Here is a 24,311-nt window from a genome sequence, read left to right as displayed (position 1 = left end):
TTTTTTTTCCTTCCTGTTCTGTCCTTGTACAGAAGAAAAAAATAAATCTCCTTCCTCTTGAAACCTGCATGTTCACGTTTCTAAAATGAAGAGTCAGTCCTGTGTATCTGAATTGTATCTCTTCTGCCCCAAGTGGAAAAGCCTTGGGAGGGTGGGGAGGATTTTGAGTAGGAAAAGGGCCAGACGGTAAGGAGTTAAGCAGCCTATTCCTTCCTCCCTCCCCACATTCATTTCTCTTCTACTGAGAATTGCAGTCGCACAAGGCTGCTTTTCTTGAAATAAAGAGGGCCGTTACGTCCCTCTCCCACCTAATGTCTAGTTTGGCTTTTCCAGTTTTGCACCTCCAGGCTGCTGTCACAAAGGGGTGAGAAAGGCCACACCTTCTGCACAAGCAGCAGTGAGCAGGATTGGGACAAACGGGGACAGCTGCGTTAATTGTTACTGGTACAGCCCTTCCTGCTCATCAGGACCTGACCATAATCTTACTGCCCCTGGGCTGAGGCTCACAGCTGAGCATAATGGAGTTTTTGCTGTGCTAAAAAAAGCCCTGTAAACAGGGGGAGGGAATGCCTGAGCTGAGCATGGCCATTTTAAAAGCAGCACTAACCTCCAATCCCCTTGTGGGTTGGCTGCAAGCAGAGCTTTCACACAGAGGCTCTGCCTACAGCTGGTGTGCGGTTTTCCCTAAGTTGTACAATCCCTTCAAGCTGCACTCAGGAAGAGTATGATGTCACGTGGGAGCTCCCAAATAAATCAGGAACATGCTGTGCGCCACTCATGGTAAAATCCCCATGTGGAAACAACCCTGGAATCAGGAGAAGGGACTGTTTACCTGCAAAGTAACTTCTGTTTGGGCAGGTGATAAAAATGTGTCTACTGAACACATTTGGCTTGGGTTTACTCTCCAGTGGGGCCTCCTTCCAGATCCCTGCAAGACGCTTCTGTGAGTGCGTGCGCACGTGCTCGGAAAGATGAATCCACCAGGTGAGATCATAGCTGTGCGTGCACGTTCACACCACAACTTGATAACTCCTTCGCACCCTCTGCAGAGATTGTATATCTCTGTAACCTCATTTCAAGGTGACGGTCACTTAGTTTACTCAGATTCTGCTTTGACTATGTGGTCTTTGGAACAAGAGGGAAAGCTGCCATCTAGAGAAAAAGCAAGGCTTCTGCTTTACATCATCTGTACCTTGCGATGATATACACAAGTTGGTAATTCCAGAGGGGCAATTGGGCTGCAGTCTTAAGGACACTTTTCTAGGCGAGAGCCCCATTGAATAAAGTGGGAATTATGTCTGAGGAGGTTGCTCTCAGACTGTAGCTGCTACGTAATAGGCAAGGGTGGGTTAAAAAGACCCCTTCTGTTTCGGATAATTCTAGATGTGTTAGTTTGCAGCAGCAGCAAAATAAAACGCGCTCAGCAGCACCTTAAAGACTAACAATTTATTCCAAGCGAAGCATTTGTGGGTGATCGGCTGCATTGTAGTGTAAATCCATAGGGCTGAATGGTACACACAGCAGAAATGTGGGGGGTGCAAGGAGTAACCTCTACTGAGATCAGTGTGACTTATTTCTGAGTAAACGTTCTTGGGAGTACAGTGCTAACTCCCTTTATTTGTTAATTATGGTGAGACTTTGGTTGGAGCATATTAAGGGATAAGTGAATCTTGTTCAGCCTTCACACATGAGGCTTAAAACAATTGGGTGTATAATGAAGACATAAAACCAACCCAAGGTAAACGGTAATGTGGGGGAGGATTTTGAATTGAAAAATAGTCAGAGCAGGAAAGGAGCAGCCCTTCTCCCAAGAATTCCAGGTAAGTAGCCATGTTAGACTCTTATGAGCCGTCAAGTCACCTCTGACCTATGGTAACCCTATGAATGAAAGACCTCCAAAATATCATTAACAGACTTGCTCAGATCCTGCAAACGGTGTGGCTTCTATTGAGTCAAGCCATCTCGTTTTAGGTCTTCCTCTTTTCCTACTGCCTTCCACTTTTCCAAGCATTATTGACTTTTTCTCTGGAAAAAAACTCTAATAGCAAGGTAAAACCAGGAGGCCAGGAGCACTTTAAAGTCTAACAAAATTTATTCCGGCAGAAGCTTTCCTGAGTCAGAGCTCTGACTCGCAGAAGCTTATGCTGAATAACAGGAGATGCACACTGACCCTTTTCTGCTCGTGACCACAAGGTAAAGAGGCTTTAACAAACCATTTCAACTTCCTCAAACTGCCACAATTGGCATGGATGCAAGATCACATTTCGTGCAGGGCTACATAAGCATGAACCAGGGAGGCACATAACTTCCATTGCGCTTCTGGTCTGAAGTAATGTTGTCCAGCAGCAAACAAAAGGGTTTTATAACCTGCAGCCGGGCCCTGAGCCTTTAAGGTGTCACGGAGCTTCTGTTTTATTTTTCTGCTCTGGATAACACCTACTTTTAACCCTAATTAGGATTTTTTTTCAGGGCGTGGGAAAGGAATTTCTTTCCTATTGTCCTATATCTGTGGCAGTGGATCAGCTAAAACCTATTGGCTAAGTGTATTTGATACCCAACCAACTGCTCAAAGCAAAGTGCTGTGAAGGAACAGGTGTCAGTTTGGCCAAGGTTAAAGCATCAACGGAAAATCCAGGGTCAGAAGTAGTTTTGTGGGACAGGTGGGGAAGCGTCTCAAGAAAACGGAACTCAAGAAACAAGTTACCTGAGTGCAGTATAGGCAATGAACTAAGAAATTTGATGGAGAAAGCAGGAGAAAGAGCTTTGAGGCTAGAAGAAACTCCTCAGCTCTTAAGATGGTACAGGGCTGTCTGTCTGGGGGAAGGGAGTGCTGGGGAGGTGTAGTGGTTAGTGTCATACTAGAATGGGTCCCCAGTGTGGTGCCCATGGACACCGTGGTGCCCGCAGACAACTTTTCTGGCACCCACCAAGTGTTTTTTACCAGTGGGTCAGGCCAGATGGCACTTTTGCCCAGTAGGGCATGTGATTGGCCACTAGAGATCTAATTAGCTGAGCAGATTTTTTAAAATGTTGCTTTGGGAGCAGCTGCCACCACAGCACAAGTTTCTGATTGACTAAAAGTAAGCTGTTCATATATGTTATGTTAATTTTAAACGACGTCCTGTTAAACAAAGCTGCTCCCTGAAATGTTGAGCTGCTATTAAAATTATGCATAAGCCCATTCCCTGACATTCTGTGGATGGTTCCACCTCCTGCAGTGGCCATTTAGTGACAGTGCCTGGCAACAGGTAGTGTAATGGGGTGGGGACATGGGAGAGGGAGCATGACGTAGACTGCAGAACAACACTTCTGGTGAAAAGTTTTATAGCTCTAGGAATCGCCAAAAACTGTATGGTAAACAGAGTTTCCAGTGATTCCTAGAGCTACCCTATGTAACTCAGATTTTCACTGAGATTAAGATAGTGCCACATGAGATGCTCCTGGTTATTTGTTATTTATCTTCCATCACCACTTGGAGCAGCTGTGAGCAACAGGACCTGAGGGTAGGCCCCCGCTGGAGACTTTGGCAGCCCTATGCAGCAGCCATTTTGTTCCACCCACCACCCTGTGTGAGAATTTCAAAGGCACTGCAGTTTCAGAAAAGATTGGAGTCCCTGGACGAGGATTGACCCAAGATCAAATTTCCACCCAGTCATGAAGCTCTTTGGGTGACCTTGGATTAGTCACTCTCACAGCAGAGAATGGAGGACAACGATGTTCCCTGCACTGAGTAGCTAGGTAGAAAACCAGACTAGAAAAGCAACAGGGAAGATGGAGCTTGGTCAAGAGATACGGCAAAAAGAAGCTGAATGAAAGCATGTAGGGGGTTGAATATCAATGACCAAAAGCAAAAATGGGCGGTAGAGACATAAACAATGGAGGAGCCAAGAGGAAACGAGGCCTGGACAAAAACCTCACTTTGGTAGAGGAAAAAGAGGAAGAAAGATGAGGGGGCAGGTGCTGAGCATTATGGCCCAAAGGAAAATCAGCTTTGGGGTTGTGGGAGACTTTTTAAAAATAAGTTTTTGCACCAGTTAAGAGTGGTGCCAGAGAAGGTCTGCCAGCTGTGTGTTCTGCTACCACTGCAACATTGCAGTGACTAATGTCACTGTGATTCACATCTTGACTGTTGTTTGGCTGCCAGCTTATAATATTACTTTGCATGGTTCAACACAAAGCCCCTAGCATGTGGAATGCACTCTAGGTAGGACTGTGCTTCAGTGAACTCCATTTCTGCTTAATTATGTAGCTCTGTCAGCAGCTATTAGTCATGATAACCAAATAGAACCTCCATGTTCTAAGGATGTATATCTCCGAATACCTGGACGGGGGGTCAACAGAGACCCAGCTTTTAAATTCCCCAGAAGTTTTCACCAGGGGGTTATTCAGCTCAAGTGAACCAAAATGATCGATCAGTCAATCAATTACCTTTATTGGCATTAGAAATAATAATAGTCTACAATCAGAGATAGGGATAGGCAGAAGCGTAAGCAAGCAATTAGTAACAGTTAATAATAAAATTAATAAACATTCAGCAATCAGGTACGGCTATATGCTTGGATTTAACTTTATAAACCTCTGCTAGAAATTTTGCAACACTTAAAGTAACACAAGGGTCATGATCTTCTAGAGTGAACCAAAATGAAAAGGGCAGGAAATCAAACTTATCTTGGTGGACAAATTCCTCTTCAGGAGCTTGCAGCATGCTAAAATGAAGTACAGAATTTGTAGCAAACTGATGCTAGGTGCAAAATACAGGTCAGAGCACTGCAAAAGTAACTAGGAGGAAGAACATGAACAAAAACAACTCTCCCTTTGAGGCTATAAAGGCCAGTAGTTAATCATGTCTCCTCAGTTTTACTCAGAAAGCACAGCTCCCTTGTAAGACAAAGAAGAGAAGAAAAATCAGCGTCCATGTGGTATAGTAATTATTAAGGTGTCAGACTAGTATCCTTTTAGGGAGTTCAATAGTGCTTTCGCCAAAAAAAAATAACAAATAAAGAAGAGAGAGGCTGCATAAACGTTTTAAAAATATCAGTAGTGTAATGCTTTAAAATGAGGAGATTTTGTGTACAGGAAAGAATTACTTTTGCTTTGAAATATTACATTCAAAAAGTTGAGAGGAAATGTGAAAAATTAAAGGGTGCCGTATGTAAGAGAAGTAAACTACCACGGACATTAAATAAAAATTAAAGATAAAAATAAAAAATTATTACCGTTAAACTAAAAAAAAAAAAATTAAAGGTTCTAATCAGATGGGTAATGTGCCCCGTCGTAACAACTGGGACGGCACATTTCACGCATGCGCGTGCAAGACCCACTCATCATATTTTAAGAACCAGAAGGATCGCCGTTTTCATTGCGCGTCCGCTGCGGCAGTTAGTACAGATGACTTCCCAGTCACAGGGATCTCAGTCCTGCCCTGAATAGCACCGCCGTCTCATCCTCATTTTGAAACATGGGACAGACTTCGCACTCTTTTTCGCTCGCTCTGTGTCCACGATATATAATATTTCCTCGTCGATTTCTAAAAACAGGAGTTAATATTTGTATGCTAATCTATTCATCGCTGGCCCCGCCCCTTTACAAGAAGCCGTTTGCGACAGGGTCGGGAAAATCGTTCGTGGTTTATGGCAGCAGGAGAATATGGTGCGCGTGAGAGGAGGGCCTTTCCACGCGTAGGCGGTCACACACGGACGGGTTTTCGAGACAGGGGAGCCTGTGGCAGGTCTTTCTAAAACAGGAACATATTTTCATAAAGATGAGAGAATAGCGTCGCTATAGAAACAGGGTCTTGCGACGCTGCCGGGACTTCCGGTAAAAATCGAAAGCCGCCGTTAGTCGTCATTCTGCACTTCTCTATGCCGTGATATCTCTATGGTGAAATCCCTCTACTAGATCTTAAAATGGCGGGGAGAGTAAGCACTGCGGCGGTGTCCTCTCTAGGCTTTTTGTTTTCCGATCTCTGTGGCTAGAGTCACCCCAAAGAACTTGACCTTCCGACTTTCAAATGGAAAGCGGCCATTGGCCGTGATGGTTAGCGGCGGCGCTCTGGCGCTGAACATCTCTATAGTGAGCTTATGCCTGGTATTGGAAATTGAAGCCGTGGTAGCCAATTCTGTGCAAGGACTGCCGCCTCTTGGATGGCTCCCCTGAGGACCAATTTGAGAGAGAGCTAAGTGGAGGGAGAGGGTGAGAGGTGGCTGTGTGAATGTATGGAGCACAGCAAGTGCGGAAAGAGGGTGAAATACCTTTTTTAGAGGCTGTTCAGAGCCATGGATCAACACTATCTGTTGGATTCCCTGCAGCTGACCACCCCAGGGGGTCAGGGTGCCCCCCAGTACCCCCCAGTAGAGCAGGTTGTCCCTCAATTTCTGCAGCTGTTTGCAGGGGTGGGCGCCCCACAGGCTGGCAGCAAAGTCAAGGCAGGCATGGTCAGAGACCTCTTGGTCATCTTGGAGGCTGTAGACTGCCAATGGCTGCTGGGGGACTGGCAGAGGAACTCCACCCCTGTTCTTCGAGACTTGGTAGTTGCACTTAGCACCTATGCAATGCTGCCCCAGCATGAACCTGATGGAGGAGAGCTTTCCTGCAAGGATTCATCCAATGCTGCTGCAGCCAGTCGGGCAGCGGAGGTCATCCTGGTTTTCCAAAGCATCTTGACCAAGGTGGAAGCAGCAAAAGGCTTGGAGGAGCTGGGGTTCAAGGCAGTTGGATCATGCTTGCAGGCAGTGGCAGGGCCCATGTATGTTTTTGCTGTGACTCATGCTGCAGAGAAGCCGTGGAGCAGACCCAGGACGCGGACCCTGGCCCAGGAGCTGCTGGAAGGTCTGCTTCGGGTTTGTGACTGCCAGATAGTCCCGGAGTTCCTCAGAGGTGCCACCGAAGATGAAGAGGGTTGGTTTGCGATGGTGATGCAGTGCCTGAAACCAGAGTTGACCAAGTGAGTGGAAGTCCACTGGAGGGCATTGTGGAGACAAAGGGAGGAAGCTAGAGGAGAAAGCATTTAGCAGGTGGGGATGGCTTTTAGCATTCTTGGCTGCTTTCTAGGAACGTTTATCATACTTGTCTTTCTGTCCTGTATCCTGTGACAGCTGATATTTCCCAGTAAGCTGAGCACTGGAGTTATTTCTTCCAAACCTGTTCAACTTCATCTTGGCCAACTGCAGCTTTCCTAACATTGCCCCAGCATTAGATACTCCCATAGAGGTTTTTCAGGGGGACATGGTTCAGTTCTCTATTGTTTCTGCCCTCTGTTTCTTCAAAGCAACATTTTTCCAGCAGCACATTTCCAGTGACCTCTGTCCCCTTCCCTCCCTTCTAGCCCCAGAGAACCTTCAGCCGGAATCTGTAGAGGGTCTGGGTCACAGGAAATATTTGTCATCAGATTATATCTTTGGAGAACATCAGATGGAGACAGGAATTTGCAGTTTTGACTTCGCCTAGTAGCCATTATTTGTGGTCCCAATTAAGCTTTACTCCAAGTTCTCTGCCTGTCCTTTGGGAGAGGGGAAGGGGATCTTATTTCTCACTTTATGCTGGAGTTTGAAGGGAGACAGAAACAGTGAAAGTTAATGCTTCTGTACAAAGGCCCAGCTCAAACTGAACGAAAACAAATCCTTTCCATCGATTTCCTAAGTGTTTATCACAGGAATTAGGGGTAGGAGTAGGTACTGTTTGTGTCATTTTGTCCTGGGCTTTGAAGGGAGATAAAAGAAGCAGTGATGGTGGCCCCCAGTTTAGGAATTATGCCCCCCAGAAGTCTATATGTACTATTCTCTGATCTTATTTTGGTGACAGAGGAAGGCTTCTTTATTGCCAAAAAATTGGGAATTAGTTGGATACTTAACAGTGCTTTTTGTAAATATTGTTTTATTCTGTTTTGGCTTTATTTTATACTTGCATTTTTGTTGAAAGATGGTCTAAAAAACTAGAGAGAGAGCGCGCACGTTTCTTAAAGGATTTCAGGCAGGCTCTCCTGTCAGAATCCTTAGTTTGTTTTGTCAGTTACTTCATTTATAGCCCACCTTTTTCTATGAATCTCAAGGCAGATTACACAATACAAAAAAATGGACAGTATGAGACATTCAGTAAACAGTGCAGTAGGGCTAGGATTGCAGAGATGGAAAAAATTACAAACAAAGAAAACCTGTCTTAGGCATGATATGCAAGTTTATGCTGAGCCTGTCCCACTCTCACTTGTTTGATGTGTGGAAAACTTGAGGGAAAGGAGAAAGAGGGTATCTGTCTGTAAGACAAGTGATCACCACAGCTGAAGTTGTGGTATCCACTGGCAGCCATCTTGGTAAACCCTTGCTTGCAGACACAATTGTCCACGTGATCTGACTCATCACTGAGAATAGACGGTCATCAAGGGTTTACTAAAAAGCTACTACTTGTGGGAAGATGGCCACTTAACAAAACCTTCCTACATTTTAGGCAGAAGGGTTGTGGTCCCTGGGAACTGAATTATTCAGCTATCCAATCCCATTGAGGCCTTGGAAATGGGAAGACCTTGCAGGCGATTCTCCAGCCTGGATCATTGTCCACTTGCTCTATCCCTGCAAGTGAAGAGCATTCACATGTCATTCTGTTCCTTCAGGAAACTCTCTGAAAGCGCTCTAGCTGTGTACACCCAATAAATGTCCATCTCCCTACGTCATCATCACCTTGCAGGTGAAGGAGTGCCTTGCTTGAAATTAAAGCATGTTCTGCGTTGAAACAGTCCCTTTCCACCTTCTGGCCGTAGGTTGATCCAAGGCTACATCCGATACCTGGATGATGTGATGGGAGCTTGGGAATAACAATTCTTTTTGACCCTCTTCAGAGAAACGTGGCAGCGCAGCCCAGCCACAAAACACGTGTTTTCCTGGACACTCCAGCAGGTCACTCGACCCTGGCTGGGCCCTCATTTGGAGAAAGTTCTGCCACCATCGCTGCTCCTGTCAGATGACTACCGAGTAGAAAATAAAATCCTGGGCGTGCAGTGCCTGCATCATATCATTCATAATGTGGTAAGGAACCCACACTGCCCTCCCCACCAACACTGCACGCACTGCTAACTGAGGCCCCTTAGCTCCAGTGTTCATTGGGGGGTGACAAGGGAAGTGGCTTCATTGCCTCTGTTGGCTTATACGTAATACATGTGGTAATTTGAGCTTCTTGGCCTAAAAGGTAGGTAAATCAGATGTTTCAGTGGTTATGGTTGCACAAGCGGAAAGAACTGCAGTCAGCCTCAAGGATACGATGGAGGCATACATGCAAACAAATATGACGTGCTGGATTAATGCTTGTGAACTGATTAAGATGTGGAAACTGCTTGTTTTAATTCTTTAAAAATCTTACTAGATCAGATTCTATGTCTCTTTGGTCTAGTACTGGCTCCAACAGCTGCCAGCCAGATACCCTGGAAAGCTTCCAAATGTTTCTGGAGGCAGTACCATTCCCCTGTTCATTCCAAACATCTGGTAATCACCATTGCTTGGAAGTGGCTCCCCTTCCATTTTGTTATGTGTTTAGTGCATGTCAGATCCTAGCCTTAAAGGTCCTGCCGAAACATTTCTTGTCATCGGGTTCTGGAGTACAGAAAGGATGAACCTTGCCTCTTTCGAGGAGCGTCTGTTTGCAAATGGATGCATCCACAGCCAACTCCCACAGTCACAACGGCTTTCTCTCATTGCAGCCAGGAGCTGACCTCTGCCAGTTCAACAGAGCACAAGTTGTGCACCATGCCCTCTCCAACCATCTCTACACCAAGGAAGCCCAGCTCATGCAGGTAATTCAAGGTTGTTGTGTGCACAACTTCCTCTACACGCTCTGAACCGATCAGGCTGGTGGGCCAAGGATAGGGCTACATATCCTCTTCCCTCCCTAGCTGCTGATGATAAACTCTTGTTACTCCCTAGTGGTTTCCCATTACCCTGCTTTGAACAAGAGTCAGTAGCTCTGAGGTTATCGCTGTAGCATCTTGCAGTTCTGGTTCCAGAGTGCTCGCATTTTTCTTTCTGCCTGATAGCTAACCTGAAGAATGCCTGTCCTTGCCTAGATACGAGATTGGAGCACTTTTTTCCAGACCGCATGAAATAATGAAAGATGCCACTCTAACAGTGCAATCTTAAGCAGAGTTGCACCCTGCTAAGCCCACTCGCTCCACTGGGCTTGGAAAGGTGTGACTGCTTAGGATTGCACAGGATGCACTTTGGATCATGCAAGTTCTACTGACATCAGTGGGGCTTACTTCCCCGTCACTTGCACCTAGGGTCAGGGTGTATGCAGCAAAGAAGTGTGTGCAGATGCTTAAACCGCTCGAGGATGGATCATCCTATCCCAGGCTGATCTCTGTGAGCCAGGGGAGTAGGTTTCCCGCTACTGTACTTGGTCCTGGGTTGAGGGAACGTGTTGCCCAATTCTCTGCTGCCCTCTGGAGAAACGTAAGTGAAAGTTCATTGATTCACCTTATCCTTGTAACTAAAACAGGCTGTGTTGCCATGCTTGCTGGACTTGCTGGTGATCCTGGAAAGGGCCCCTGGACAGCCGTCCCACAAGCCCCGATCTGCCAAGCCCTCCGACAAGGTGCTCCAGCTGGTCTTGACCCATATGGAACCAGAGCACCAGCTTGCTCTGCGGAGGGTGTATGCCCAGAATCTTCCTGCCTTCATCGAGAGGTGAGAGATCCCCTGGCCCCACCCCCAGTACTTTGCTTCTGCTTTTTTGCAAATAATCAGCCCTCTGTTCAAGTTTATAATATTTAACCCATTATCTTGAGAGGCTGAGCATCCAGATAAGTCGCCATCTGAAAAGGCTGCTGCGGGTGATTGTGGGATACCTGGAGGTCTACGATGGACCTGAGGAAACAGCCAGATTGGCCATGTTGGAAACATTAAAGAGGACCATACAGCACGCCTGGCCCAGGTACCTTTTTAAATCTGCAACACCACTCAGCATCTGTATGCTTCTGCATTTGGATGGTGGTCTCCAGCTAAAAAATTCTGTCTTTAAAAGTAATAAACTCTTGAAACCTACTCCCTTCGACTGACTCTTAAGAGGCAGTTTCAGGGGGGTAGCTGTGTTGGCCTACAGTAGAAAAGCAAGATTTAGGCCCAGTAAAACCTTAAAAGACCAACTAGATTTCCAGGGTATGAGCTTTTGAGTGTGAAGGGAGCTTTGATTCTTGAAAGCTCATACTTGGCAATCTAGTTGGTCTTTCAGATGCTTCTAGACCAGAATCTCTCTCTTAAGCAGCAAATATACATTGGTTGTAAGCTGTTCTGCAGACTGTGTTTGACCTCCTCTCACTCTCCCCCCCCCCCTGAAATGTTGGCAGGGCTGCTCCCGATGCGTTTACCCCAGCCCATTAGCATAGCTGACTCCTGTCCTTACCTCTGATTTCCTTCCTACGTTGAAAAGAACGTTACCAGGACTGTAAAACTCCATAGGCTAGGGGTTCCCTTTGAAAGCAAAGTGATATACCAGGAATTCAGGCTGGGGAAGTATCGAATCCAGTGAGTGCTGAGATACAGCCCTGCAGATAATGGCTTAAGGTTCCATGTTGCAGGCACCTTAGAATACCTTCTGCTCATCCTAGGTGTCTTTCAATCACAGGCCCCTAGGACAGGGAATGGCTCAGGTGAGGATGTCAGCAAAACCCCTGCACTACTGCTTTTTCAGAGTGATCTGTGAATTTCAGTCATTTGATAGGGTCTGGCATTGGGGATCAGGATTTAGAATGGAAAGTGCTAGAAGAATACTGCTGTGGTGGTTTTATTCCTGTTTGGCTAGCCTTTTAGTAACATGGTAGCTTGCCTTCAACTCCTTTTGAGAAACCGGCAGGCTTAAAGTGTTAAGTAGGGTACCACATTCACTGCAGTTAATGAATCTGGCCTTGCTGGTAGTGAGCACTAGCTGCCTGGTTGCATTTCCTAGATCCCCAACCTCCTCCTGGGATTCAGTCGGCTCCACAAACAGCTTTCCCATCAGACTGAGCCCTGTTCACCATCTCTCTGTTGCAGGATGACGAGCCGTCTCACTGTGCTCCTCCAGGCTTTGCTGAGGCTTATGTGGGACGCAGCCACTGACAGGAGCCTGACACCCGAGCCAGTAACTGCAGCATTGCTGCAGGGAGCCACAGACTGCCTTCTCTTACTGGATCGGTGTTCCCATGGCCAGGTGAAGGTGAGACCAAAGAGAAACATCTGATGGAGAAAGCAAGCAGCCTCTTTTTTTTTTTAAACAGCAGATAGCTGTGCAAGATCTGCAAGAGACTATTGACTTGCACCTGTGAATCTGTCTTCATGTGCTAAAATGCAAGGAGTGAACTCTCTCTGTCAAAGTGCGGATATGTGTGTCCGTTCATAGGGAGAGGGGCTGTGGCTCAGTGGCAGAGGATTTGCTTTGACTGCAGAAGGCCCCAGGTTCAATCCCCTGCATCTCCAAGTAAAAGGATCAGGAAGTAAGTGATGTGAGAGACTTCCGTCTGGGACCCTGGATACCTGCTGCCAGCCTGAGTAGACAGTACTACCTTGGATGGAGTTTAAGGCAGTTCCAGGACAGTTAAAGACACACTGCTTGTTCCCAGTTTATCCATTTCCTGGACAGAGAGAACAAGGGGTTAAATACGTTTGTAACCTGTTCCCCTGTTTAACCTGTAAACTCCACAGTGACGAATGGGAATGTAGCCCTTGTTTGCTGAAATTTCAGCACTAGTTCTGCGGAGACAGGAAGCACCACTTGCAATGTTGAGATCAGGGCACTGACATTCCGTCTCCCAGAGCTGTTGCATCAAGCGCATGGCACAGCAGAAGGGCACAGCTTTCTGCTTCAGACTGACCGTAAATTGTCTTCCTCTCTTCCCAGATTCTCCTGCAAGGAGTCCAGCGCAGCTGTCAAGATGATCGTCTTAAGGAATACCTCAGGAAAGTTGAAGAGGAGCCTGTAGGAAGCTTCATTCCAACAGAGCCCAAGAGGGACTTTTAGCGAAGGAGCGCAAGACTGGAATAAGTACCCTCTGGCTTTTAAGAAGCCCACCTGAAAGGCATTGCTGTGCTAACACAGCCAAAAACTGTTGACTATCAAAGGCAGCAAAATAAAAAAATTAAGGCCATGCATGAGGCGGATATGGTTTTATTTAGATGCTGCTTCCTTAGGAATAAAGGGACATCAATGCAGAAAACAAGTATAAAAATAACATTTCAAAATCCCCATTTTAGTGCCCATTAGCTCTGCAGCCCTAGTTTTAGTTCCAAGTGAAAGGTCTATTGGTAGCCTCTTGAGTTGGAAAAGATCTTGAGAGGAGGAGACAGTGGCATACCCTCACCCCGTACAGTTCTCTGATTTGGCTTTCTCCCCTCAAGAGGAATCACGTTGCTTTTGATTTCGACAGCAATTCTGTTTCTTGCTCGTATTCTATTTCGATGTAGGGCCGTTTCCTCCTGACTGGCCCCTTCAGCGGAGCTTTACCCTTTGACTTGGGCTCACTGCCTCTCTCTTCCATCTCCTCCTCACTGGATGTAGCCTCTGCTTCCTCTTCACTGCTTGTTCCCAGTTTCTCCATTTCCTGCACAGAGAAAACAAGAGGTTAAATACAACTGGGCCTGTTTCCTGTTCCCCCAATGAAGCCCTTCTGCTGTAGAACTCCCCTCCATACCAACAACCACACTGCTAACAAGTACAGCCTCAAAGCAGTACTTCTGGGCTTCCTTTTCTATCCCTCAACAGCTGCTCTGTACTTATCCAAATTAACAGAGCTGCCACTGTTCAAAAATAAGCACAATTTAAGAATTTCCATGGTTCATAATTCTAGATTACCCTTGCAAGGAGACAGCTGCCATGCCCTGAAATCTGTACTTTGCGCGGAAACAGAAGGGAGAGGTATAATTGAACTTTGTGCACAATCGGCATTCATCAGCCAAAGCCACTTAGCTACCATATCAGCAAGTATTAGACAATTGCTAAAACTGATTTGAGCATTTTAAGGTACGTATGTAATTTGCTGAATACCCTGACTGAATCTAATAATCAAGTCTGCAATACACCAGGGAATTTCCAATGTAAATATTCCCCAGGAGAAGGCATAGATTATGTAACCAAAATCTTCAAGAGAAGAAATGCATTGAAGAGAGGGCGATTCTGAATTCAGCCATTCAGAAGGAAAGCTTGCCTGGTGATCTACTGGATCTGCTGAAAAGGAAAATCCTGAATGTAAGGAATGTTTAAATGTATAAGGAATGTTAAAAATGTCAAGTTGCAGGTGACTTATGGTGCCCTCGTAGGGTTGTCAAAGCAAGTGACAAACAGAGGTGGTTTTCCATCGCCTGCCTCTACATAGCGACCCTGGGTTGGGTTTCCTTGGTGGTCTCCCATGCAGGTACTAATCAGGAGCCAACCCTGCTTTGCTTCTGACATCTAATGAGATCGGGCCAGCCTAGGCAAAACAGGTGTAAAAATGCTATGCATTTTTTATTACTGGATATGACTAACTTTTGTATAAATGTAAGATGACCTTCTCTCCTATTTGGAGGGGACGGCATACCTATGAAAAACCTAATCTTGCATCTGAGTAAATACTGTGTTTCCTACTGGCAGTACAGGAAAACCGCACCTGCACCAAAATTTAGCAGCCATATTAGAACTCTCAAGGGGAGGGGGATCCAAGCTTTCTCCAGATGAATGCCAAGTATATACAGAGTCGTTAATTGTCTTGCTCATAACGAGCTATCTGGGACTCCAGAAACTTCCACCTAAGACAAACTGATACCTTCCATTTGAGAGATGTTTGCTTAGCAACAAACAAATCTAACAGAGCAACCAACAGTTAATGTTTGCTCTCCTGCTTGAGTTGATGCTCACTGGAAATCCAGGCCCTACCAACTGAAGGGCCTGCATAACAGCTAAATTTGCCCTGTCACACGTCTTGTCACTTCTAAGTTTCAGTGCAGATTCTAAGCCCTGCTTGGTGAGGTGGAAGAGTAACTCAATTATAAGATGTTGAAGAAAACACAGGTTAAGGTCTAAAGCAAGAGATCCCTCATTGCTGCCCAAGACTGGCAATGCACTTGGCTGGGGCTCATGCTTGAACAACTGGCTTCTGTATCATTGTCAGAAGCACCCAGTTTTTTTAGTTGCCCAGACAGCAAGAGCAGAGTCTCGGGTGCTCTTTTCTCCAGAATTCAAGAGCCTCTGCAATTTTCAGCTGACAGCCTCCAGGGGGCAGCACTTACCTCAAAATCACTGAGATCGCTCTCATCTACCTCCACAAACTCCCTCTTGTTGGCATCCTGCAGGAAAAAGACAAGCAACATCTGGGTATTCGAAAGAGCAGCTTTTCTTCTCATTGGTCCTTTCCCAATCATTAAGGAGATCCAAACTTTTGGAACCCTCGTTTCCCAAAAGCAAGCTTGGGGAAGGCAAAGAAGAGCCTGTCAACTTAATCTGCATATCTGCCAAATGAGTATTTAGCAAAGCCCCAACTATATCAGGATTTCTTGCCAAGCCGTAAGGCATGCTTTGAAGCCCACAGTACTCTGCATGCGGCTGTCTTCTATGGGCTTGTCTCCTAAACCTCTAGAGTTCCAGTTACATAATTTTTACAGAACGAGACCAGTAACACGCTTGCGTGCGCACACACCCTCCTTAAAATGGCTATACAGAAAGAACAAAAGCCCTATTAATTAGAAATCTCTCCCAAGAACACTTTGACTTGCAAGGCCACCCTAAAGGAGAGGAATGCTGCCAAGTTTCGAAAACATTACCTCCTCCTCCTCTTCATTCTTCTCTGTATCTGAGTCGGTCTCACTCTCAGCATCCTGTTTTTGCAGAGCTTTGTCGAAAGCATGGATGGGGAAGTTGTATATATCGCCATACTAAAAAAGAAAGCACATTGGGGAGAAAGACATTAGGAGAATTCCGAAGCCGACGTGGCGAGGGCATTCTGTACAGAACGATGCCAGCCTACAAGAGCTCTCGAATTTGGATTGCTACAACAGATTAATAATGGCACCAAGCGACTGCGTTTAGTTGTGTTAACACTTTTGATGCTTTCAGAAGCATATGGAAAGCTGACTCGGGAGGAATTGGAGGGCAAAGTGGGAGGGATGAGATTTTTAAATGTGTACATGCAGAGAACAAGCAAAACAGGAAGTTCGTTTATCAAAGAATTTAGGGCCTTTATTTCAACTAGCTTAAAGGAATGGTGTTTTAAACTGTTACATAACTGGTATTTAACCCCAGTTATATCAAGTCAATAGGGAAAGGACAGGGGCTCGGTCGCACAGAGAGCCCTCAAGCAAATCTGATTGGAAAGATGCAGCCTACAGGTATCATCAGATGGTGCACAGCTAGATATATTCCTCTCTCTCCAGTGTGGCTTGCTTTGGGATGTACATAGTTCATAAAGATCATCTTGAGATGGTTACTGTGATAGCTACAGCATGTAAATGGAAAGATAGGGAAACCCTAGCCCTGAAGATTTTTCACTTTTTTTAAAAACATGGAATACTCTGTATTGATTACTGTAGTGTGTTGTATTTTTGTTGTTGTGCCTGTTTCTTTTTCTTAAGGTCATTTTGAAACAGGTATTATTTGGGGGGGGGGGGGGTTGTAAAAAAAAGTCTAGCAATTATGGTGGAAAGTCCCTAGAAACCTTTACTTTCATTCAAAACTAGAAATGAGATTCTAGCCTGCATTGTTCCAGGGGAAATCTTAACGCTGTTGTAGAGTATAACCTAAAGATCTCCGGTACTAGAGGGCAAACCTGTACCCTCAAAGTTTACATGGGACCCTCACCATTCACAGGGAATCCGTTCCCAGGATCACTGAGATTGGCAAAATCTGCAAATACCTAGGAGGGTAGGGGTCTGCGGCCTTCCAGTAGAAAAAAAATCCAGTTTCTCACAAAACTGAATGATGTAATGACTGATTATGACAGGGTGGGAGTAAGCAAATTTGGGACTGCATCATGTGTCTGGAGTGTTAATAAGTGAAACTGCAAGTCACAAATCCTCAAAGGCAAGAAGAGTTTTCTGTACTCTTTTTCAATAACTAAAAAATCTGTCGATGCTTTTTTTTTTTTTACACAATCAGTTTTGTACTGCTAAGCATTGAACACGACAGACCCGAAGCCCCTGACACTCAAGGCAAAATGAATTTTTAACAGCTGTGCTCTTCAACCTTTGTAATGGCTCTGCCTAGTCATTCAAGTTGCTATACTTACGTGCTGTTTTTCCTTTTCAGAAAGCTCAGAGCCTTTTATAAGTCTGGTAGTCACCCACCCACCCATCCTGGCAATCACCCATCCAAGTACTGATCAGTTGCAAATTCCCAGACCCCCTCATTAGGCCCCAAGATCCACAGCCTCCCACCCAACCATTTCAGCCTGAATGCCACATACAAGTCCCTGCAGAAACAGCAAGGCAATAAATAGGTGAGATTTCCCTGCCGCCTCCCTTCCTGCACTACCTGCAGACAGGTAACCGAGCTACTGTAACACACCACATTAAGATACTAAAACTGCCCATACCGTCTCTTGCTTGAGTCTCTCCAGCAATTCCTTTTCAATGGCGTTGTCAAGCTGAGCAGCAATCAGAGCTTTTTCCTGCAGGAAATAAATGCAGATATAGGAGCACTGAACAGGCAGTGAGCAACCTTTTCAGGGAAGGATGCTGTCCAGGAACAGGCAAGCTCAGTCAGGAAATAGGACTTTCCAGGGGCTTCTTCAGTTTTACTACTACTTATTAAATCCATGTACCATCTTAACTGCTGTTTGATATGCAGCAGAGTCTCCTACCACATAAACACCAGTTTAAAACTAATAACACTTTAACCAAGCAGCAGTTAGATATTCAGAACCACAGTCTCAAATAAAAGGTATGAAAGAGAAAGGAGTAGTTTTCTTTACTCCAAAAAGAGAGAAGCATTTGAGGAAGGCATTCCACAATACTGGGGTAACTACTGATGAGGCCCTGTTCCTGATGGATGCTAATTTTGTAGCCACAAATAATGGTAGCCCAAGAAGGATAAACCTGGAAAGATATAGAAAGGATAGGGGGAGATCATATAGCAGAAGTCTCTTTGTTCTTGTAGGAAGAGTTCTATTTTTTTGTGCACCACCTAATGGGCAGCCTTCTCATAAACTATGAAAAAGAAAGAACAAGAGTCCAGTAGCATCTATTAGATGTAACAAAATTTGAGGTAGGATACGAGCTTTCGTGGGTAACAGCTCACATCTTCAGAAGTATCTGACTCATGAAAGCTCATACCCTAAAAAAAATTTGATAGTCTTACAGGTGCTACTGGACTCTTGCTTGTTTCAACTGCTACAGACAGGCTATCATGGCTACCCATCCTGATCTATGAAAAAGAAAGAAACAAAAGCCACAACTCAAGACCCAAGCAAAGCACCTCAGAACCTCAAAAGTGACCAATCACATTCTGACAATCCGAGTGATTAAGAAGTCTTTGCAGGAGCACTCCACTCCTGCTGTCTATTCTCAGCATTCTTTACAATCTCAAACACACATTGTGGCACTGAAAGTTTTTTCTCACTCTCCCCGCCCCAACTCGAGTTGCCCAGGTGTGACTTTCTGAGAGTACAGAGGGACCCTTTAAAAGAGGCGAAGGAAGGACGGTCCCAAACCCTGCAGGGAGGAGGCTTATCCCACTCTCCAACTCAACACTGATGGGTCTATATAGCATGCTGGTATTTTTGTTGTTTTATGTTGGTTTTTAAATACCAATATACTGTTGGCTTTATGGCTGCTGTGCTAGTTTTACTTGAGTTGGTTATTTTAGTTTGTTGTTATAATCCACAACACATAAATTGTCTAAAAATGATAAGCCTCTGGAAAGTCACACCTCTAATAAGAGTAATCCCTTCCCAGGTCACTCCTTCACGCTAGAGGGCAGAAGGAATAGAAGAGGGCAATAGGAGAGTCCAACGACAAGAAATGCCAACAGTTACGTTACCTCTCGCCTTTTCTCTCTCCGTTCGACCTTTTTACTTAATGGAACAAGTTTCCTCCTGCAGAGAAGAAAAGAGCAGTTAGTGGAGCAATTCTGAAAGCCAGGCACCAACACCAAATTAGGAACACTTTTATCTCAAGTTCTCCCTTAACTCTATTAGCAACAGCTAATATCACCAGCACCAGCACACCTACACAGCAATATCACCAGCTCAAACAGAATTACCCTGTTGGCAGCCCAAGCCTGCAAAGAGAGTTTGCCAAGCACCACAACTCACTGTCTCTTGAGCGTCAGCTTGCGGATTCTGATCAGGTACTGTGTGATCTTCGTGAAGCGCTGCTTGCATTTGTGCCGGATGAAGCGAGGCCAGTAGATGAGGTTCTCATCAATCTCCTCCAGCGCTTTTTCGTAATTCTTGCTCAGTCGGACCTGTCAGAAATAAGGTGGGGAAAGTCTCTAGCAGTTCTGAAAATAGCAAATCAGTGGGATCCCACATGCAGGAGGAGCACCAGAACGGTAACATCTTAAAAATCCTAGGTTCCATACAAAATTCTTCATGATTCAGCCCTTCAAGGATAGTTGTGTTGGGTCAAAACAAAAAGCGAGAGTTCATGGTTAGCGCGTTGATCCAAGAACCAAGTAAACTACCCATACTTTCATCCAACAATATTAATCTCTTTCCAATTCTAAGCCAATGGAAATTGGATTGCTTCATTAAATCCATCTAAAGCTTTTGTGAAATTCAGATTTTTAGAACTTCTAATATTTTCCATCTTTCTGCAGACGGTTTTAGGAAATTTTTATCAACTGAGAATAGCTGCAGCGATGCCAACAAACCAAAAAGATCCGAAGGCTGAAAACTGTTCTGTTCCAATGGGCTTAGTAGTGCATTTGATGGGGAAGGATACACATTAGGCGATACGGCATATTATGCCACTTCTGTCCACTAGTTGGTTCTATTTGTGTGATTTTATATTGGATGAATTTTCTTGTGGTCAAAAACCAATTGACTTTATGTTGTCATAAGCCACCTTGAGGACCTAATTATTCAAAAAGGCAGGATATGAATATTTTAATTAAATAAAAATAAGTGTGCCAGAATTTCCTTATTAATTCTGGTAACGTTTGTCTAAGTCAGTCTAACTATACGGCACAACCAATACATGAAATCCACATTTAATAAACTACATTTCTAACCCAAGTTAGAAACGCAAATTTTATTTAGCCCTAAATGAGTATCTGTAATAGGCTTTCAAATCCCTTTCACATTAACTGCTAGAGATCTACCATTCTGGTACTGCACAACTTACAGAGAGGGGACGACTTACCCTTTCCCATAGCCGATTGGGAAAAGCAGCCCGTTCAATTGTCTTCATGTAAAGGTAACACTGTCCTAAAAAGGAACAGAGGCAGCATAAAGAGTCAGAACCAGGTCTGCCCTCGGTCAGACGAAGTATAGATCATGTAAGGTCAGGACACCAACGCTCTGAAAATAATGGAGCATCGACTTTCTAAGCAGAGTCGTAGATGCCCTTTACATACCTGCGTAGGAGAAAGGGAGCGGCGCTTTCCCATACTCAAGAGTCAGCACATGCTTGCCAGCTGCCAGGTTTTGAAGGAAATGGAGTTGATAGCTTTACCACCCAAATTGCAAGTTCCATTTCCTTTGAGTTTTGCTTGGGCTCTGTTTTGTGACTCTTCACTACCAGGTATACCTTCAGGCTCAGATGAAGCACTACAAGCAGTTCCTGCTTTTGCACAAGATAGAGAGGCAAAGCCTCCTTGCTGGTCACTGAGAAGTCTAAGGGAAACCAACTCAAAGAGCAAGCACTGAAGGCGGCCTATGCCCACGTGACACAGAGTCGCCTGGTGCGTTCTAGAGCAGCCCGTGCTTCTTAATCAGGCCGTGATCCATTCTTTGGATCTAGGAACCAGCCAAGAAAGGGAGGAACCAGACTTATTTTTCAGCCTCAGGGGATTTTATACTTTTAATGACCACTTTATCTATCTGCTGCTGTTACCAAACCTAACACTAACTTCATAGCGTCGAGATAAAAGTGTTGTCATTTAAAAAATATATATAAGGTAATACTGTGCATCATTACCACATTTTTGAGGAACTGTAGGTCTGTAAAAAATATATCAAGTAGGACCCAGAGGTTAACTTAGAAATACACTAAAGAAGTGAATGGGATTTAAATTGAAAACAAAGTAAAATGAAGCCATTAAGATGAATCTATCTTCAGGGCTCCAGTTTCCATTACTTTTAGGTACATAAATACAACAGGAATGCAACATTGTGTCTTCTCGTGCCATAAACATCCATCCTGCACCTAACAGTCAGGTTGTGGAGTACCATTCTGAAATTCAACAAGTCCCATTCTCACAGCAGGAGCAGACAGGGAGCAGTGGCAACGGGGCCTGCATTTGCTGACAGGCTTAAGCACTAACCAGCTGGGATTTGTTCAGCCCTGTTCTAACCAACATGCAAAGCAGGAACGTCAGTCTCCTCCATGGCTAGATGCACAAGGTTCACATATATCTGAAAGTCGCACATCGTAACAAAAAAGCAGCATTTTTCTCCTTTAGCAGCCTAACAATGTTCTTACAGATGGCTTTAAAAAGGGGTTGATTCATGGAGGGTAGGTCCATCGGGGGCTACCAGCCATGGTGAGTAAAGGACTCCTTTACTCAGTAAACCTCTGAAACCCAAAGCTAGGAAACAACATCAGGGTATGCACAACTGTGCCCTGTTTGTTGCCCTCCAGGGCAACCAGTTGGCCACTGTGTGAACAAGATGCTGGACTCGACCACAATTCCGATCCAGCAGGGCTCTTCTTAAGCTTTTCATAATTAGGCCCACAAAGAAGAATGCATGTTTGTTTTGGCAGCTGTTTTGACCTACAGGAAAACCATCGCCCAACAACTCAACTGATTTGCTTAACAAGCTGGGCCAAATATCCAGCAGCATGATTACAGCACTTCTAAATCAAGGCATTTCTAAAATGTAAGCCAGGTAACAGTGCTACCTTCCTCTCTCCTCGATTAGGGAGGTGGACCCAAGGATTATCCAACCAAAGACAACCGTGAGGAGCTGCAACCACGGTCCTCACCTTTCTCTTCCTTGATGGTAGCATATTGGCTGTTTGCCAAGGGACAGGAGGAACGGTTGCACAGGCCAGTTATATTAAACTCATTCCGGCAAAAGCTCTGTGTTTTTGTCCTGCAAACAAGATGCTTGAAATGAATCATGTATTCGGTGCCTTTTATACACAGAAGGTTAATTCTAATGCATGTTAGAAAATGTTAGTATGCAGACGAATCAATGCAAATTTAAATTTTAAAAAAACAGTAGCTTTATGTTGCACATACAGCAAAAAGAATTCTCATACAGTAAGGCAAATTTGGTGTAGCATCAGAAAGAGTTTACTAGGGGATATGACTACTAGAACAGTTGGAAATAGGCCCATAATCCCCATAACCAAAGCAAGACAGCAGGCACCTTAGCCCAAGGATTTCAAAAAACACCAGCTAGGGATATATATTCCTGAGCGCACTGCCTCAGATTTCACAAGGGAGAGGGAAATCACATCCTGCAAGTACTCAAAATCAACCCCAATATGAACCCTCACATACAGAATCGTCACATCATAAGAAAATTGTGCTATTCAATCATTGCTTTTGAATCATCCCTCTTCTGAAGTGACAGAAGATTCTTACGTCAGTAAGTCAGGACCCCAACTTCTCCTAAAGAGATGCTCCGTAGCCACTGTGAAGTCTCCCACCAGCCAGCAGATACTGAAAAGAGTAGGCCACTTAAGAGTGAGCAGCCAAGAAACGGCTCCATTCTGAACGACTCCAAATGATACCACGAACAGCCCCTGAGCTTAGCACAAGAGGGGACAAGGCAAGACTACTCACCTGATCTTGAACGAGCAGAACTGCTTGTTGCCAAGAGTGTCCCAGACAATCTAACAAATGAGAGAGAGAATCTGTTAGTTTTGCTCCTGGCAGGATCCTGCCCCTCCAGGCATAACACAGAGAAGTTACTTACCACTTTCTGAGATGGGCTATTTTACTCAAACATGAAGCTGAGGTACAGTGAAAAATACAACTTTGGTATGGTCACAGGAATCAGAGGAAGGTCTTGAAGAAGATGCAAAAACCCTTAAATGAGCACTCTACTATATTAGTTAACTTTTAAAAAACATCTTTAACAAAAAAAAGCATCGTCTGCTGAGGTGACCCAAAGCTAAAGAAAGGGTAAAATTGCTGGGCAGTTTGCCTCAAATGTTCATGATGTTTTTAACAGAGCAAAACAGAAATAGTCAAATGTTAAGGAGGGTCCTGAAGTTTCTGCTTTAATTTCACCTAGGTGCACCATAACTGGAATACCAGCTGATCTCCCTTTCTTGGTTATTTTCTTTTCCTGATCAACTTCCAATGTGAAAGAATAATAATGATAGCGCTTATATACCGCTCTTCTAGACAGATCAATGACCCACTCACTGCAGTGGACAAAGTCGGTGTTACCATTATCCCCAAACTACAGATAGGGAACTGGGGCTGAGAGAAGCGGCGTATCCAAGTGTTTTTTTTCATGACTCTCCCTTACATTTCCATTTTTGCCCACTTTCACTATGTAACCCACTTGAGTCTCAGTGAGAAAGGCACTATAAATGACAAATAAATATTGCGCCCACCAAACCTGGACAGATAAGGTCAGCCAGCTCCTTCCTAGGAGCACCCTGGCTACAATGTTCTTGGGAATTAAGTCCTAAATGGAGAAATGCCAAGTCCAATAATTTGGAAACAAGACAAGACACTTCCCCTTCCCCTCTGGTAGCCCTAATTGTGGGGAGTTAAAGCTATGGCGGCTCACAGCCCTAATGCTAAAAAAAAAAAAAGCTCTGATGACTTTTGGTATGAGCCCCCTCCCCAAATCCCGACTCCCCCCGGCTCCACCCTCAATTCTCCAGGAATTCCACCACCATGGAGTTGGCAACCCCAGCAGCAGCAGCGAGAGTACTCTGCACATGGCCAGAAGCACTCTCTTCTCTTCGTGATCACAGCGGACTGGAAACACGAGCCAGCGTCCAGCCCACAGACCCACCTAGTTTGCCCTCGTGGAAAATGAAATGAAGGAGGTCGAAGCGGAGGCCAGAAACTAGAGCAGCCGGACGGCACAGACTGAAGCCCACCCTCGCCCAGCCCCTTGCGCCTGCCTCTCCCCGCCGACCCGCCTGGGCTTCGACTCACATCATCGGAGTGCATCTTGGCCCAACCGGCCCGCAGAGCTCATCAGCACACGCTACAGCCACAGGCACGGCGGAGCACGCAGATCTCGCGAGAACCGC

The 24,311-nt window shown here is 45.0% G+C and overlaps 2 protein-coding genes and 1 non-coding gene across 3 annotated transcripts; 1 reads left to right on the top strand and 2 right to left on the bottom strand.

The window, feature by feature from the left end:
- Positions 1–5,249: 5,249 nt before the first annotated feature.
- LOC129342759 (small nucleolar RNA U13) lies at positions 5,250–5,348 on the bottom strand. The gene has a single exon (XR_008598252.1). It is a non-coding gene; the product is annotated as a small nucleolar RNA U13 (small nucleolar RNA).
- Positions 5,349–5,829: 481 nt separating this feature from the next.
- On the top strand, positions 5,830–13,116 carry TTI2 (TELO2 interacting protein 2). The gene is made up of 7 exons (XM_054998128.1): positions 5,830–6,943; positions 8,828–9,014; positions 9,683–9,775; positions 10,477–10,664; positions 10,768–10,911; positions 12,009–12,171; positions 12,853–13,116. The coding sequence occupies exons 1-7, from the start codon at positions 6,276–6,278 to the stop codon at positions 12,970–12,972; spliced, it is 1,563 nt and encodes a 520-aa protein (XP_054854103.1). The 5' UTR covers positions 5,830–6,275; the 3' UTR covers positions 12,973–13,116.
- Positions 13,102–24,311, bottom strand: MAK16 (MAK16 homolog). The gene is made up of 10 exons (XM_054998129.1): positions 24,214–24,311; positions 22,876–22,925; positions 22,068–22,177; positions 20,283–20,347; positions 19,232–19,383; positions 18,958–19,012; positions 17,513–17,587; positions 15,747–15,857; positions 15,216–15,272; positions 13,102–13,552 (listed from the first exon to the last, which is right to left on the bottom strand). The coding sequence occupies exons 1-10, from the start codon at positions 24,226–24,228 to the stop codon at positions 13,355–13,357; spliced, it is 888 nt and encodes a 295-aa protein (XP_054854104.1). The 5' UTR covers positions 24,229–24,311; the 3' UTR covers positions 13,102–13,354.

The sequence above is a fragment of the Eublepharis macularius genome, chromosome 14 (genome assembly GCF_028583425.1).
Source record: "Eublepharis macularius isolate TG4126 chromosome 14, MPM_Emac_v1.0, whole genome shotgun sequence".
Taxonomy (NCBI): domain Eukaryota; kingdom Metazoa; phylum Chordata; class Lepidosauria; order Squamata; family Eublepharidae; genus Eublepharis; species Eublepharis macularius.
Note: the sequence above shows the minus strand (reverse complement) of the source record. Positions and strands in the feature narration are given on the sequence as shown.

Coding starts and splice junctions, on each gene's coding strand:
- TTI2 (XM_054998128.1), top strand. CDS start 6,276: ATGGATCAACACTATCTGTTGGATTCCCTGCAGCTGACCACCCCAGGG. Junction 9,776..10,476: donor AGGAAGCCCAGCTCATGCAG/GTAATTCAAGGT, acceptor TAACTAAAACAG/GCTGTGTTGCCATGCTTGCT. Junction 10,912..12,008: donor ATACAGCACGCCTGGCCCAG/GTACCTTTTTAA, acceptor TCTCTGTTGCAG/GATGACGAGCCGTCTCACTG.
- MAK16 (XM_054998129.1), bottom strand. Junction 19,384..20,282: donor CCAATCGGCTATGGGAAAGG/GTAAGTCGTCCC, acceptor TATTTCTGACAG/GTCCGACTGAGCAAGAATTA. Junction 17,588..18,957: donor GGAGAGAGAAAAGGCGAGAG/GTAACGTAACTG, acceptor TATTTCCTGCAG/GAAAAAGCTCTGATTGCTGC.